An 18,123-nucleotide genomic window follows, 5' to 3' on the forward strand; every position below is an offset into this window, starting at 1 on the left:
TTGACGTTTTCTTCTTCTTTTTCTTTTTTTGTCTTTTTACCAAACCTATCTCCTGCGTGTCTCCATTTGTTTTTCTTTTTTTTGCATACAAAGCAAAACAAAAGTACAGATCAAACTGAAAAGTCCAAAACACTGCTGCTACGACTGGTGAGAGTTATGGCTGACAAACGTCCCCCTAAAGGACTTCAATTCCCAGGAGGCCTTGGGGCGGCCTTGCTTGTTGTTGTGCCTTCAGGTCAGTAGTCGGCGATGGGGGCGAGGTTCCTGTTGAGGATGACCGAGACGTTAGTGTAGAGAGGCCTCCTGGACACTAGGGGGGAGTAGTTCAGGTTGTTGAGACCGTCCAGGCTTTGCCTCTCCTTCGAGTGACGTAATAGAGTATACCTGCGGAGAGGGAACAAACGGAAATACAAAGATTAGACCTACGGTGTAGCGGTCAGATATTTGCATTTTTCTATTTTAGTTTTTTTTCATGAATCTGTGCTTTTGAACACCCTTTACGTCTTAAAATATTGAACAAATTGAAAGTAGTAAAAAGTGCTCCACATGAGCTTATATTGCAGTATTGATAATTTTACTTAAGTAACAAAAAGATCTAGTACTCTTTACACCACTGCCGAAAACAGCCGATCTGCAAGCTCACAACGCGCATTATGAGCATGTAGATAACACTATTTTCAATGTGAATGTTCGCCTGATATGACAAGCCTGCAGGGATAGGGGATGCCAGGGTTCAGGTTTATAAGTGCTTTAATGTTTAAGTGCAGCGAACATGATCGGAATGTATCCCCTCCCGAGCAGATCACATGCAAAGTCTTTAAGAGAGCCGCAGAAATGCCCTCAAAGGCGCTGCATTCTGACTTTTCATGTGACCGGCTTACATCACATGAAACCAAGCCACATTCCAATTATCAGCACCCACCCTTTATCCAGACCCGCACGGGCCCACGCACACACACACACACACACACACCAGACACACGCACACGCACACACGCGCGCGCGCGCACACACACACACACACACACACACACACACACACACACACACACACACACACACGCGCACACGCACACACACACAGAGACGCTGTGTTGTGTACTTGTATTACTATACTTCTGAGCGTCACATCATGTCCCTCAAGTGTACTGTAGCAGAATTTCGTTGGTGTCGGAGAGAATACCCTCTTACCTCCAAATTTTAACGGTTTAACGTTTTTCGTAAATCAACGCCATACTCATGGCTGCAGCTAGGCATACGCACGGCTCTGTGCGTAGAGCACCTAATGAGACCCAAAAGAGCCAAGCCAATCATCATCATCATAATAACTAATATGTACTCGCTCTGGCTCCACCTAAATCAGGGGTTCTCAAACCTTTATAGGCCGTGACCCCCAAAATAAACATATTTGAACTGGGGACCCCCACCCGGACAAGCACTCGGAATTGTAGGTATTACATTTAATGTGACTCGGTTCCATGGATAAATATTGTGAAAATAGCCGAACTACATGCTCACAATGCCTCGCAGTGCGAGGCGTTGTGAGCATGTAGATTGGCTATTTTCACAAAGTTTGCCTCTTGCTTACTTAATATTTGACAGTTTGGCCAGTTTGGTATTAAAACGGTCTTGAAAGTCCTTGAATTGTGACATTATAAATGTGCAGATACCTTATGTATACACTCATACTGTATGTTGGTTTGTTTACCTTTGAGTGAGAAAACTAAATTACATTAAGCTAATCATCTGGGGAGCCCAAAACATTTATTTGGGGACCCCACTTAGGGTTCCGACCGCATGTTTGAGAACCACTGACCTAAATAATCATAGCATGCATGCTGAGAAACCACTGTTGAGTAGGGCACCCAGCGGCCGCGCTGTCCATACTTGATCATTCTACAGCGTCACATAAGGGCATCAAAAGTAGCAGATCTACCGTGTCGTGTTTTAAGATTGTAGATCTGCTATTTTTTCTTTCTATTTTAGATTTTCAATCTTGAAAAGTAACAGTTTTGGACATATGAGGTTTCCACCCGACACAGATGGTTTGAGAAATGCGTGCTTGTGTTTTTTACTGATCTGATATTTTATTGACGTTTTAAAAGCACAGCAGTTCGATGCTAAAAGCCTAATGGATAAGTCACAAAAGCCCCAAGGCTTGTTTCCATCAGTGGTGTAAAAAGTACTTACATTCTTTACTTAGGTAAAAGTATCAATACTGCAATATAGATACGGTACTCTGTTACAAGTAAGAAGTCCGGTATTCAACATCTACTTGAGTAAAAGTACAACACTATTGTTATCAAAATGTACTAAAAGTACCAAAAGTAAAAGTACTCATTGTGCAGAATGTCCCATTTCAGGTTATCAAATGTATAAAAATCTTTTGAAAATAGCAGATCTACAAGCTCACAATGCGTCGCGATGTGACACATTGTGAGCTTGTAGATTGGCTATTTTAAACAGTAAAATATTTTGTAATGTGAAGGACAATGGCTTTTGAGTGGTGGGGTAGCGAAGGGTCAATTGCTCCCGATGAGCAGGTTGGTGCCTCGCATGGTTTCCTCCGCCATCGGTGTATGAATGTGTGTGTGTGTGTGTGAATGTGTGAATGTAATGATGCACAATCATCGTAAAGCACCTCGGTTAAAGGCGCTATATAAATGCACCATTTACCATAGAAGACACGCTGGCTTATATGGATTCCAAATGAGTGAAATCAGTCGTGGTGACTCATAACTTTAATTCATGCATACCAACGGTACAAAGGAAATACATTTGTGTGTGTGTATAAACTGACCTCCCCAGGAACTGCACCTCTCCGCGGTGGTGGTGTGGGATGGACATGTAGCGGCCCTGCTCTCCGTGCGGTCGGCTCACCGTGTAGTTGGCCAGTCTCACCCTGTAGAGGAGCAAACAACACCACATGTCATCAGGGATGCCATGTCCGCTTATCATGAGCAACTCGCTTGTTTGGGCTTCCTTCCTCGTGTGGTTTAAACCAGTGGTTCTCGGATATTTTCATGTCATGTCATAGTTTAATTGTTTGACAGCACAATCATCATTGTATTTTGGATTCATGTCAATTTGTGTTTTCAGATACATATTTAACCACTTGAACCGTCAATACATAACTTGATCTACACCAAACGTCTTTGCCGAAAATAGCCCATCTACAAGCACACAACGCCTCGTAGCACCAGGCGTTGTGAGCTTGTAGATCTGCTATTTTTGGCAAAAGTTCTCTGAATATGGACGCTATAGGATTCAAGTGGTTAATGTAAAAAAATCACACAAAGATTTGGAGGACCCCCTGTAGTGACTCTAGAGGGGTCCCAAACCCCCTGTTGAAGACCCTTGATCTAGAATAATATGAAAGTTTCACATTTTGAATTATATTACATAAGAAAATTAACTTTTACACAATATCCTAAATTTTTTAGATGGATCTGTAATAGTCACTTCTTTAGGGCATGTTTTCATTGACCCACGGTTGCTTGTATTTCTTTCGGGACCTGGCAACACTGTGTGCGATACGTTGCTATAGTTGGCCAGTCTCACCCTGTAGTGCAAACACGCGTCGTGCCATGCGATATGACGTTAAAACAAACACTCTCTCTGTCAACACCGCTGCCCTGATACCACCCCATAATAACACTGTATGTGACTCACCTACAGTGTACAGTAAGCATACTTACTGTCATGCATTCATAAGAAATGCAAATACTGTATAAATGTCTCGACTTATGTAATGCATGCGCTCTTTCTCTGTGAGTTAAGGCAGCCTGTCACAGTTATTACATAATAGACATGGTCATGAATTATTATTTGAGATAATCACAGTTGTGGGCTTGTGTTAATTTTGTTGAGTACCTTTTTTCACTGGCGAACAGGGGCGGATCTAGCCTTTAGGTGGGGCAGGAAGAAATGATAGGGGGGGTCACCTCCGTCCCACGCCGTGAAGCGGCGTGGGCAGGAAAAAAATGGGGAGTCAAAGCCCCTAAAACACCCAAAATGCATAGAAAACTAAGCATGTTGGCACTCTTATACCTATAACACGCGATACAAACAACATGTCTTACACCTATCCATCTCTCTCTCTAATATCTTATCAGAATATCTATCCATCACCTAGTTTTTGCATGCATCATGTTTGGTGGGGCAGACAGGGCATTTAGGGGGGCATTGCCTCCCCTTGCCTATGCCTAGATCCGACCCTGCTGACGAAAACTAAATAAAAACTAAACAAAAACTAAGCTTTGATGACTAAAACTAAGACCTCCTCTGAGACACAGACCACAGTAGACAAAAATAGCACCGTCTTGTAATGAGCATTGGTGAGGACCAATTATATGAAAGACGTCCTTTAACAAAAGTGGCATTTTGAACATATTTTGTTCGCAATTATTTTACCACAATAATCGCGACTTTGTCATCATGTCATCCTGTCCCTAGACACTGCACACACACACACGCTAGGAAACAGGAAACAATAATATACAATCGGCGGTGAAAGAGTAACATTACAGTAAATAGCCAGTTACAGTATCTATGGAATCAAAGAACAAAAGCCAAAAGACAATCAGCGAAAGCTGGGAGTGTGTATTCAGAGAGTCTGGAGGGAGAACAGCTGTGTGTGTGTGTGTGTGTGTGTGTGTGTGTGTGTGTGTGTGTGTGTGTGTGTGTGTGTGTGTGTGTGTGTGTGTGTGTGTGTGTGTGTGTGTGTGTGTGTGTGTGTGTGTGTGTGTGTGTGTGTGTGTGTGTGTGTGTGTGTGCGTGCGTGTGCGTCACGAAAAGATAAACACAACAAAAAAAAAGAGAAAAGCTTTAAATGAAAGGCTGCTCTTTGCCAACAGACTCCCCTGGCTCCAGACAAACCTCATGTCAACACATTGATCATATTCACACGACAGCCAGCTGCTCTTATGTCACCACCTTGTCACCAGTGGTGGAAACAGTACTGTCTATTACTAACCCTAACCCTTTTAATGTACCAATACTGCAATGTAGAAATACTCTAATACTAATCCGGAATTCCACATTTACTTGAGTAAAAGTACAAATGTGTGTGTGTGTGTGTGTGTGTGTGTGTGTGTGTGTGTGTGTGTGTGTGTGTGTGTGTGTGTGTGTGTGTGTGTGTGTGTGTGTGTGTGTGTGTGTGTGTGTGTGTGTGTGTGTGTGTGTGTGTGTGTGTGTGTGTGTGTGTGTGTGTGTGTGTGTGTGTGTGCTTATGCAAATGCACAGCCATAGCCTGACAGGTTCTTCATTGTGTGCCGACAGATCAAGGGTTTCCATGGACAACAAACACAAGGCTATATTATTATTCTGTTATTTTGGGCACCGGCTGTGCGGCGCTTCACTCTGCGCCTCGAGCTAGTGGATCTGCTACTTTTGATGTTTTTGTGTGATGCTGTAGTGTGATCTGATAGGGCAGAGGCCTTAAACGTTTTCAGGCCAAGGACCCCTTAGTTGAGGGAGAAATGAAGCAGGGACCCCCACTACCTTTTCATAGATTCCATATCGTTTTCCGTAATCGTTTGACAGCAGTGTATCTTAAATTCATGTCAATTTGTGTTTTCAGATAGATACCACTTTAACCGTCAATACTTAATAAACGTGACCTTTCACTCTGTACTTAGACTGCTCTTTTTCCCCTCTACAACAAACCTCTTTGCCGAAAATAGACGATCTACAAGCTCACAACGCCTCGCGCAGTAGATCTGCTATTTTTGGCTCAAGTTCACAGAATATGGACACTAGGGTTCAAGTGGTTAAGTGGGAAAAAAAAGTTTCTATCACACACAGATTTGGAGGACCCCCTGTAGTAACTCTGAGGACCCCCTAGGGGTCCCGTACCCCCTGTTGAAGACCCTTGAATTAAAGGACGGTGTTGATTGATCCTCACCTGTTCCACAGGTCGTCGTCCTCTCCTCCCCAGCCCCAGAATGCATTGGGAAATCCATTGATCTTTTTGAACTGCTCCGTCGTCAGGCCACTGACGCCCCCGAAAAACTCATTGTACGGAAGCCTGGAAGGGACGCAGAAGCAACATTTGAGTTACAAATGTTCACTTAAAAAATAAATACAGTCAAAGATTTGCACTGTACATTTTCACGACTTTTCAAAAATAGCAGATCTACAAGCTCGCAGTATATCTGCTATTTTTCAATAGCTAAAATATAAAATAATGAAGGCCCCCTCTACCTTGGGCCCTAGTAACTAAGTCCCAGTTTCCCTCCCCTTGTGACGCCGCTGTTTTGAGGTATTGGGACATAATAAGGTAGTTTCTCCTACATGTAGGAGTACTTGGTGAGCTTGTTGGGACATAATAATAAGGTAGTTTCTCTCACATGTAGGAGTACTTGTTGAGCTATTGGGACATAAATAACGTAGTTTATCTCACATGTAGGAGTGCTTGGTGAGCTATTGGGACATAATAATAAGGTAGTTTCTCTCACATGTAGGAGTACTTGTTGAGCTTGACGGCGAAGTGGCGGGGCATGTCAGTGCAGCCGTAGTAGTTCCTGTCGTTCTCCATCAGGTGGTCCACGTCGTGGAACACCAGGCAGTCCCAGTCCAGGTCCTTCATGGCCTCCTTGTAGCCCACGTTGAACAGCATGGCCCGGTTGAAGGGCTCCGTCCCCCTCTGGAAGAGACACACCAGATTAGGGATATGGGACGATAAGCGATATTATCGTTTATAGTGATAAAAAAACACTCACAATAATCTTATCATGGAGAATGGAGATTTAATTTATCGTGATATCGTCCTCCGTCATGAACTGGGATCAATTCAACTTTTATGATTATCTGGTACCATTTAAACCTTCTATTTGTAAAACATACTTATAATATACATACTTTTTTTCACTCTCTACCAAATCTCTTTGACAAAAAAATAGCTCAAAACGGGTAGCTTTGCAACACTTTGTGAGCTTGTAGATCTGCTATTTTTGGCCCCAGGATAATGGATGTTGGGGATATTTTGATTATGGCGATATCATAAATTGAGATTTCTTTGGTAACAATAATCGTGATATGAAATTTTCATATCGTCCCATCCAGATAAGATTCACAATGGTTCATTCATTCATACTTTGGGAGGTGAAGCGCCCCTGCAGTAACTCTGTGGGCCCCCTAGGGGTCCCGGACCCCCTGTTGGAGACCCGTGCTGTGGCACAGTTGGTTTCAAAGTGAGAGAGATTGTATCGAGATACACAGCAATTTAAGTGTAAAAATTGGTTTTATGGGTCCAATTAACACTTTTTACTATGTCGGCGTTACACACAAACTATAACCGAGAGAGAGAGTATATGAGATACACAGTGAAATTCCCTGTCAATTTCAGTGTAAAAATGTTTTTTTATGGGTCCAATAACGCTGAGTTACAGTGTGTTTTACACACACAGTGAACCAGCGTCCCCATGGCCAATGACCTGCTTTCTACAACCACAGTGAGGTCATGTGAGCAGCAAAACATCTGATTGGCTCGGTCATAGTGATGTCATGTGAGCAGCAAACATCTGATCACATTTGAGCAGTTTCAGCTGATCTGCTTCCCGGCCTGCGTGCGTGTGTGTGTGTGTGTCTGTGTGTGTCTGTGTGTGTGTGTGTGTGTGTGTGTGTGAGTTTGTCTTGCTATACTTATGGGGACTAAACGCATGTTCACACAGTCACCTGCAGGGGACCTCTGACAGTGTGGGGACAAAATAGTAGGTTAGGGTTAGGGTTAGGGGTTAGGTTTAGGGATAGAGGTTAGGGTAAGGCCACAGGACTTGCATAAAAATGAATGGAAGTCTATGTAATGTCCCCACAAGTGAGATATATATACTGTGTGTGTGTGTGTGTGTGTGTGTGTGTGTGTGTGTGTGTGTGTGTGTGTGCGTGTGCGTGTGCGTGCGTGAGAGTTTGATCCACTGAATATCTTATTGACAGATTAAGAGTATAGCCAAAGGCTAGTAGTCTCCATTGTGGTTCGTGTAAACATCCGAGTCCAAAGGGAAGCACGCACATCCCAATAAAGATTTACAGGTGTTGAACTACAATGTACACTGGAGAAGGAAGAGAAGTCTGTTTCTCAGCTCCCAGTAGAACATTTTTATTATGAACATAAACCGTTTGTTTTTTTATGCAGCTCAATTCATGTTCATGATAATGATGATGATAATCTAAACAGGAGATGAAGCTCACTAAAGGATTGGGTTGTTTACAACGCTGGGGGGAAGAATGGTTGGAGAATATTATGTTTGGTTAAAGACTGATAAGAATTTTAGTCAAACCAATGATTTTTAAGTCAGACTTAAAACTTGTAAGAGAAACGTTTCAGGGCTCTTGTTGGTACCACATCTCAGTGTGTGGTCCACGTAGCAGAATGCATTTTGAGTGACTCAAATTTAGGGGGGGGACAAGGTCAGAGGAACTGGCTCTGATGGAGGAAATATGAGCACTTGGCCTACTCTGGAGAAGTAGTTGGACAGGTACTTATGGGAACTACTATTTCTGTGAGAATCTTGAATACCACACAAATTGAGGTGTTCTTTCTCCCACCCTGAGCCGTGCGAGTGCGAGCGTACGTGCAAATGTTTTACACCTGTAAACCTGTGATGTGTTAGCCTCGCATAGCAGAACAATATCACTGCCAAAGGGCAATCTTTCTTTGCAAAGGTAGATTTGTTTGTCTGGCCACGCCAGGCTAGTGATGTGTCAGTACAGTGGATTGTGAGTGTTGTCCAGTACCTGCTCTATGACGTAGAAGGCAAACTGCAGTCTCTGCCTCTGAAGCACAGGCACCAGGTGTCTGAAGAGGATGGGGAGATGCTCATGGCGGTTCCTGAACGGGACCAGGATCGCCACCTATAGGACATAAAAAAGAAATCAAAAAATGAAGGCCAATGTTTTGTAAGCACACACACACACACACACACACACACACACACAAAGCCCATAAGTAGCGCAACTCGTAGTTGCGCGCTCGCCCTCGTTCGTGAAACCATGAAACAACCATTTCTCTCGTGAGGACGAGGTAAACGGTCTTCGACAAAGTCTATATTTTTCAAATTCTGCTGTGCTTATATTTAGCCCTCAAAACTACGGTAATACAAGTATATCGTCGTTGTCGGGTGGAAACCGTTTATATTCAAAACTTTCCCTTTTTGTTAATTAAAAAAAAACGGTTTCAAATAGCAAACATAGACAATATACAAGCACACAACACGCAGTGCTTTTAGACCGTCTATTTTCACTACTGTAGTTTCGTGCAACAGTCTTGTATCATGAAGCAGGGCTTTACCTTACGGAAAAAAACATACACATTTGAAACTGGGAGATACAAGGTTTCTGCCCGATAGTGACAATACACACACGCGCAAGCACACACACACATGGGCGTGCACAACACACAAATGCATGGTCCACTCTGATCTCCATCTAATGAAGTGTAAAGTGTGTTAGTGTTTAGAGTGCATTTTCTTTCTGCCGGTTATCATCTACTCTGATACAGTGGCTGATTCACTGCATAAAGAGCTACAGCCTAACAGTTCTACTCCAAACCAAACCCAGGGCTACTTCCACTGTTGTTTTTGACAGCAAATTTCGATTTAGTTTTAGTCATAGTCTTTTGAATAAAATGTAATTTCGTTTTAGTCATAATTTAGTCACCTGAAAAGTTTTATTTTATACCTAGGCTCTTTTTAAAATAGCCGATCTAGAAGATCACACATTGTGAGCTTGTAGATCTGCTATTTTCAAACATTTTGCACTTTTACTTTTGGTACCCAAGTATATATTTACTTACTAACAGAGTATTTCTACACTGCAGTATTGATACTTTTACTTAAGTGAAAAATGTGAGTACTTTTTCCACCACTGGCTGCCGGCTACAATACATTACAGACGATGTTAACACAACAAAATAACTGGTCCTCGTTGCATCAGAAGTACCGTATCAGTCACCAGACGCGGGGACGTGCGTTTTCACCCAGTCTAATGTGGTTAACGTGGTGTTAGAAGTTTAGATTAGACTTTAACATTTCAGATACTATCTGAATTAAGCAAATTAACGAACTGTCAGGCAAGCCTGAGTAGATGTTAAAACAAACTAAAGTGTTTTAAAGCAGTAGTTCACCCCCAAAATGTTTTTTTTTGTTCTATTGATTAGTCATGCCATGGAGACTTGAGTTAAACAAAATGTTTTGTATTCATCGCATTCCTAAGAAAAAATAAATGATTATAGTAAATTTACCCCCATTTATTCTGAATGGGGACCCAGATGCATGGGCCTGGATGGGGACCCAAATGCATTTGGGTGAGAATCAATGGGGGTAAATTTACTTGACCCTTGACCTTAAATTTACCCCCCATTGATTTGGGTCCCCATCCAGGGCCTTATTTGGGTCCCCATTCAGACTACTAAAGGGGGGCCAGGACCACAGGTTGGGAAACACTGCTACATGTACCATAACGTCAGACTGTCTCATATCGTCTCTGTCTCCGTGGAAACCTCACACGTCCCAAACTGTTACTTTAAAGGATTCTGATAAATTAAAAGAAAGCTCATGTAGCAGATCGGCGACAAGCTCAAAAAGAAAAGGCAAAACATTCGGGAGATAAGAGGTTTCTGCCCCCGACGGCAGCAGCAGCGTGGATATATAACATCTTAGGTATGTGAGGGAACCTGAACAGCGAGACTCTGCTCTCGAGTACATAATAATAACGTCCTCCTCCCGCCATAATGAGCGTTTTGTTTCCTTTGGCGCGGAGTCCCAGTCGGTTCTGTCTCTGTGGGAAGAGGACACTCTCTGACAGCTCAGTTTGACTGCTGGAGGAAGGAAGCCTCCTCCACAAACTCTCTACTGTGTGCTTTCCATTATCATCACCACCACTGTCCCTCTTTTGTGTCTCACCGCCCGCTGCCACGGCCATCATCATCATCCCCCTCCCTCCCTCCCTCCTCAATCTGCTGCTTGTCTCCCCCGGCCGACTGTGTGTCTCTCATTCCTACACTACGCTCTGAGCACATGTGTTTGTGACACAAGCAAATCTCTCTCTCTCTCTCTCTCTCTCTAGCTCTCTGTTCTTGTCTTTGTTCTCTCTCTCTCTCTCTCTCTCTCGCTACTAAATTGCCTTCTCAGGCTCAGTCTTTCTCCAAGGCCCTTTTCTCTGCCCCTTCTCTCATCATTCATCCATCTCTTTTCCCTCTCCACTCTCACTCTCTGTCTCGCATTCTCTCATTCTCTCCCTCTCATTCATTCATTAATTCTCTCTCTCCTTTTCCCTCTCCTTCTCACTCTCTCTCCACCCTCTCACTGTCTCTCCTTCTCTTTCTCTCTCTCTCTCCTTCTCACTCTCTTTCTCTCATTCATTCATTCATTGATTCTCTCTCTCTCTCCTCCTCTCTCTCCTTCTCCCCGTCTCTCTCTCTCTCACACACCTGTGATGATGTTTGAGTTTGTGCTGTACTTCAAAGAGAGAGAGAGCTTAGAATGGCAGTTAAAAAGCTGAGCCCCTCCCCCTGGGGGTTCAACAGCACAGCAGGCAACACTTCCTGGCAGGCTCTCTTACCCGCTGTGATCAATACGCATGACGTCAATCTGTTAAATATGTACTGTACGTACAGTCTATATACACTATGGCAGGGGTCTTCAACCTTTTCAGGCCAAGGACCCCTTAGTTGAGAGAGGGATGAAGCAGGGACCCCCACATTTTCATATAGATTCCATATAGTTTCATTGTTTGACAGCACAATCATCAGTGTGTTTTGGATCCATGTCAATTTGTGTTTTCAGATATGTAACCACTTGAAAGGTCAATACTTGATAAAGTTGACATTTCACTCTGTACTTAGTCTGCTCTTTTTCCTCCCCCTGGTTTATTTGAACCCTAGTGTCCATATTCTGAGAACCTTAGCCAAAAATAGCAGATCTACAAGCTCACAACGCCTCGCACCGAGGCGGTGTGAGCTTGTAGATCGGCTATTTTTGGCAAAGACTTTGGTGTAGAGGGGGGAAAGAGCAGACTAAGTACAGAGTTTATTAAGTATTGACATTTCAAGTGGTTAAATATCTGAAAACACAAACTGACAAGAATCCAAAATACACTGACGATTGTGTTGTCAAACAATGAAACTATATGGAATCTATGATAAGGTTGTGGGGGTCCCTGCTTCATCTCTCTCAAGTCTCAACTAAGGGTTCCATGGCCTGAAAACGTTGAAGACCCCTGGTCTATACAGTACTGTAGACTGACTGTATATAGGCACGCATGACTGAGGAATGTATATCGCTGCTCTCTGGGCAGAAACCTCTTATCTCCATAGTCTAAGTTTTTTTTTTTTTTGGAAAATTGAACTCCCTACTTGATCATACTAATAGTAATTCTTTTTTGACATATGAGGTTTCCGACAGACACTATATTTTCTCTCTCTGTCTCTCTGTCTCTGTCTCTGTCTCTCTCTCTCTCTCTCTCTCTCTCTCTCTCTCTCTCTCTCTCTAGCACAGCGAGACAGCAAGGTTTCTAGCCTGCCACAGGTCATAAGGGACGAATTAGTTGAATTCCACAGGCATGTAAGGAATTTGGGTATACAAAAAGAAAAAAGGAAAAATGTGGAGCATATTATATGCTCTTATTGCTCCGCCTCACGTAATGTACAGCACTGTACTGTGTGCGATAGCGAATGGGATCAGGTTTTAGTCAAGCTATAGGGTGTGTGCAATGCATGCATGACACGTGTTTGTATGCAATGCATTGGGGTCTAGAGCAATGATTCTACAAAGAAGACCCGTGGGGGTCCTTGAGGGGGTTCAAGGGGGTCCCCAGCAAAATGTGTTAATAGAGCATCAAAACCAGTTCAAGTGCTTTAACCCTGTATTACACCGGCTATTCTAAAATGTAAAAGATTTCAGATGTGGGTCCGTGGGGCAAACGCGGTCTAAAGGGCTGTGTTTTCAAACACATGACCACTCTGCAAGGTCACTCAGGCACTTGTAATCTTGTCTGTGTGTGTGTGTGTGTGTGTGTGTGTGTGTGTGTGTGTGTGTGTGTGTGTGTGTGTGTGTGTGTGTGTGTGTGTGTGTGTGTGTGTGTGTGTGTGTGTGTGTGTGTGTGTGTGTGTGTGTGTGTGGTGAACTCTAGCTGGCTTGCTGGGAAGAGGTGGACAGGATGGATGGGAAATACACTACCCTTAATTGTAAATTGTACAGCGTGTTTTTACCTTCCAGCGCGGTGCACAGTCGCTGGGCTTCCAGTAGCCCCCGGGGGCCAGGCTGGGCTCTGCGTCCAGCAGCGAGCGCTCCACCTCCTCCAGAGCGATCTCACTCATGTTCACCTCCAGCCTCCCCTCTGGAAACACAGTTAGAACACCACAGTTAGCTCTGATTCCTCCAGATCTATCTCACTCATGCAGGCACGTTCACACAGAGAGATCAAAGGGGGCTTGAGCCCTCTGCCCTTTTACCCGTCTGTAAAAAGTGCCCTCTCCAGACCATGAATAAGAACAGAAAGTAGCCGACCTCCAATCTCACAACAGCTTTGACGTCTGCTATTTTCAATATTTTCACAAAAGGCCCTTTTATGAATTTCAGCCCCTGCCTCTTTAACATTCTCTGCACGTCCCTGCACTCATGTTCATGAGTGTGCCAAAGATCACATGGAGGGAGCTTTAATAATTAGCCAATAATTGGCTAATTTAGCCAATAATTGCCGATCTACAAGTGCACAATGCGACATATTGTGAGCTTGTAGATGGGCTATTTTTGGGGCAAAGAGATTTGGTGTCGATGGAAATGAGAGGGTTTTTAAGTGCTTATAAATCACACCAAATTATAGCTAACTCCCTCGTGTGACATCATTGTGGCAACGTTATAGTGAAAAAAAGTTTCAACAATAGCTGATCTATAAGCTCACAAGCTCACTTTCTATTTCTCATACAACTATTAGGCCAGGACTTTCTCTAGTTAAAATGTCTGAAAAACGCAAGTATGTGCCTGCGTGCGTGTGGGTGTGTGCGCGTGTGCCTGCACATCACCTTCAACCTCCCCTCTGAAAGAGATTTATAAGAGCACGAGAGAGAGAGAGCGAGAGCGAGAGAGAGAGAACGAGAACGAGATAAGAAACGGAGAAGGCTGAGGGAATAAAAGAGAAAAATGGTAATGACCTGGCATGAAAGGAGAAGGCGATGAGAATGTAAAAACTATATAGAGAGAGAGATGTGGGGGGAGGGGAGGGGTGAGGAGGGGAGGGCAGGGGAGGGGAGGGGAGGGGAGGGGAGGGCCGGAGGAAAGGAAGAAGGCTTCTTGTCAAGGCCAATCACACTTGCAGCAATCAGGGGGACATGCTGTGTAAATGGCCGGGCGCATTAGGCTATCCGAACGCCATTACTACACATTCCGTATGCATCGTCAATCACCAGGCGCCGAAAGCGTGGCCTCGATCGTCGCCCGTTTTAAAACCCACTCGTAACTTTAATGAATAGGCACAGAAAGCGCTACGACAACTGACTTAATGGACACATTTAAAGTCCCACGAAACCTGAGGAGTCTTTTTTAAAAATGGCCAGCTCGTGCTGTATGAAACATGATTATTTTCCTCCCGACCCCCCCAGTCTTATTAATCACCATAATCATATTCTACAGGAAATTATTCTAAAGCAGGAATTTCAACGGGTCTCGAAAAGAATGCACGGTAGGATTGCGTCATTTAACATGAAATTCAGTATGCGTGGGGCTGTGCCTAGTCTACAGAGTAGAATCCAGGGTGTTCATTTGACTCTGAGTGAGTGTAAAGGCGGACCCTTACAGGGTCCGGTCGGTGTGCGCTCTTGAAGATAGACAGAACCTTTATTAATAATCCCCGGGGAAATGGTGTTGTCATAGCAGCGCCACAGTGGAGGATGAGTCAAAGACACAGAGATACACAGGGAGAAACAGAGTGTACAGTACATAGAGACGCAGCAAACGCTAGTAAAAGGTTAACAATATACACTGTAAGATGAAAGACAGTTTAAAGAACGGCAATAAACATGACTTAATGTCAGGATCTGGCCTTCATGCGCCTGGGCTGTGTCATGTGTGCAGAAGATGCAGTGGTTCTCAAAGACGCTCAAACCACGTACTCGTTTGCCCGTTGCGATAAAAAGAAGGCTAGCGAATGGAATATACGACCACCCTAAGGACTACAAACCATTGAGTGACCTCTAGACTGCAAACACATTTCAAATCGGAGGCTTTTATTTTAGACAATTTAAAATCGTTTTGAGAAATGCTGGTATTTGTTTCAAAGCGACTGCAAAAGATTGCTGCTATTTGTTTCAAAAAGCTTTATACCCTGTATATAACGATGAAATATGACATACGTAGCTCTGTTTACACAATGCTGTACCCCCTCCAAATGTATACTGTATATGTTGCCCCTTTTCAATTGTTTTTACTCTTGTCACTGTCGGGGCAGAAACCTTGTATCTCCAAGTTTCAAATGTGTAATCTTTTTTGTAAAGCAAAGCCCTGCTTCATCATACAAGACTGTCGCACAAAACTGAAAATATCGGATATATCTTGTATATTGGCTATTTTCTCTATTTTCTCTATTTTTAAAAAAATATTAAAAAAGGAAGGTTTTTGGGCATACAAGGTTTCCACACGACAACAACGTTATATTATGACACTTGCTTTGGGGGACCACGGTACATCAAACGTATGTTTTCTCAAACAATATTGCCAATAGAGCTAATTTGAATTGAATTGAATTGAATTGAATTGTGTGCTGCCGTGCCTTTATGAATTAAAAGCACCAGAAGGACGTCGGAGTGCTGACTATTATTCTGGGGCGGCAGTGACTCAGGAGGTAAGAGCGGCCGCTATGGGAGTCACTGTCCAAGTGTCCTTGAGCAAGACGCTGCATGGTTGGTTTCCTCCGCCATCGGTGTAATAAATAGGGACTTTAAGCTTGGACGGTTTTCAGGACGGCTTCGTTAGGCGGAAGTACAGCTGCTATGACGCGATCGCCGTAGCAGTCAAAATCGTTGAGCAAACAGCTGTCGGCGACGGGTTCCCGCCCCTTTTACTGAACTCTTTGGTTCCAATGCGTCAATGCAGCAGACATTGTGGACGCTACGTGGAAAGGTAGCTTCTGGAAAGGTAGCTGCTACGGCAAGCAGGTTTATCTAACGAGCACTGATCCATTTCCGGTTGCCGTAGTGGACTGCCATAGCCGCCGTTGCTTGCTTATTTAGTCCCTAAATGTGTGAATGTAATGCAATGCATCATCATTGTAAAGCGCCCTTGGATAAAGGCGCTATATATGAATGCACCATTTACCATTTATTTTCTTATTGCTGAATCTTCGTGAGCCGGCGTGCGTCTGGCAAATCGTGTGCTCGTTTTTTTTCTTCTTTTTTTCCATTTCTACATGTGTGTGTGTGGGTGCATGTGTGTGTACAATACTCACTCATGGAGGGCAGTCTCTCGGGGCAGAGCTGCGTGGGGAGGTATGTGAAGCCCTCTGGGAGGTAGGTCGGGGGAGGACCATCGCTGGCGCTCACGTTGAAGTCGTACGGATAATCTGTAGAAACACAACAAGACAACAGTATAGATGGATGGTTATGACTCATGTCCTCTGGCTGCATATATGGCTGCTATATTATTATAGACATAGACATCCCACCGCTCTAGCCGGTATCTACGCATAGTGTTTCATATCATCACTGTCGGGTGGAAACCTTGTTTCTCCAAGATTTTCGTAAAGTAAAGCCCTGTTCACCATACAAGACTGTCACATGAGACTAGTGAAAACAGCAGATCTACAAGCACACAACGTGCGAGGCGTTGTGTGCTTGTAGATCTGCTATTTTCACTCGTTTTAAATATTTTTTTAAAATGATAAATACAAAACGAACGGCTTTGGACATACAAGGTTTCCACCCGACAACAACGGTGCATTAGACATAAGACATTCCCACCTCTCTCCCCGGTACTGTAGCTCAGCATAGTGTTTCATATATTAGACCTTAAGACATCCCACGATCTCCCCACCCACGGTAGCTCTGGGAGTCTCCCGGATATTAGGTGTCAGTCAACTCCCCGACATCCACGAGAGGTCATAAATATCCCGCCTGTCTCATCAAACCCACCTCAGCCTTCAGCTGCCGTCTCATCCAACCCGTCTAACCCTTACCTTGCGTCACCATCAGGCTTTTCCACCGCAGAGGAAACGATATGAATATTTCATGTTGTGATTATTGTGACCAAAGAAATTGTGATTTACGATATTATCGCGATAATCGAAATATCCCCAACATCCATTATCCTGGGGTGTAAAATTCGCCCCAAAATAGCAGATCTACAAGCTCACAACGTGTCACGTTCAGTGTTGTGAGCTTGTAGATCGGCTATTTTTTTGGCAAAGAGATTTGGTAGAGAGTGAAAAAAATTGTACCAGATATGCAGCTTGGCAAATAAAGGTGAATTGATCCCAGTGCATGACAATTTCACGATAAATTAAATCCCTACGATATGATTATTGTTAGTGTTTTTTATCGCGATAAACGATAATATCGCTTATCGTCCCATCCCTAATTGATCCTAGGCTACATCTAACCAGCTCTACCTGACAGATGGACAGATAGATACCTTTTATTATTCCGCAAGCGAGACAAGCGGGATATTTATGACCTCTCGCCCAGAATAAATATTGCGGAGCCTATTGCGGTACTATGCTATGCTATAGGAGCAGATGTGGCGCGATCATTGTTGAAACATCAGCTTCTTATAGGTTTCAGGCCAAGCTGTTCAGCCTCCCTTGAATCCATGTTTCTAGGTTGGAATATCAGTGTTCAGGGACGTGCAGAGAATGATAGAGAGGCAGCGGCTGACATTTCTAAAAGGGCCTTTTGGTGAAAATATCGAAAATAGCAGACCTCCAAACTTACAACGCGTCGCAACGCTTGGAGGTCTGCTATTTTCGGTGCTACACTGAAATGAGCATAATCAAGATAACACTGAAGATGTGGCGTAAGGCATGGATCATTTCTTTCACCATAGTAAGGCCGGGACTTTAACTGATTAATTGCGATTAATTAATTACAGAAAATTAACGTGATTAAAAAAATTAACGCATTTTAATCGCACTTAGTTT

General features: G+C 43.6%; 1 protein-coding gene across 1 annotated transcript in view; it reads right to left on the reverse strand.

Annotated features, from left to right (window-relative positions):
- Nucleotides 1-236: 236 nt before the first annotated feature.
- The window catches only part of b4galt5 (UDP-Gal:betaGlcNAc beta 1,4- galactosyltransferase, polypeptide 5), a gene marked incomplete at its 3' end in the record, with an annotated part of 86,172 nt that continues 68,285 nt past the window's right edge, over nt 237-18,123 (reverse strand). The window contains exons 3-9 of the mRNA XM_080732467.1: nt 16,438-16,551; nt 13,208-13,335; nt 8,737-8,853; nt 6,459-6,646; nt 5,906-6,028; nt 2,801-2,902; nt 237-384 (exon numbers count right to left, since the gene is read on the reverse strand). Of these exons, the coding sequence (XP_080588593.1) occupies nt 237-384; nt 2,801-2,902; nt 5,906-6,028; nt 6,459-6,646; nt 8,737-8,853; nt 13,208-13,335; nt 16,438-16,551 (920 nt within the window). The remainder of the gene's footprint in view (nt 385-2,800; nt 2,903-5,905; nt 6,029-6,458; nt 6,647-8,736; nt 8,854-13,207; nt 13,336-16,437; nt 16,552-18,123) is intronic.

This window comes from Nannobrachium achirus (assembly GCF_963921795.1).
Source record: "Nannobrachium achirus genome assembly, chromosome: 9".
Taxonomy (NCBI): Eukaryota; Metazoa; Chordata; class Actinopteri; order Myctophiformes; family Myctophidae; genus Nannobrachium; species Nannobrachium achirus.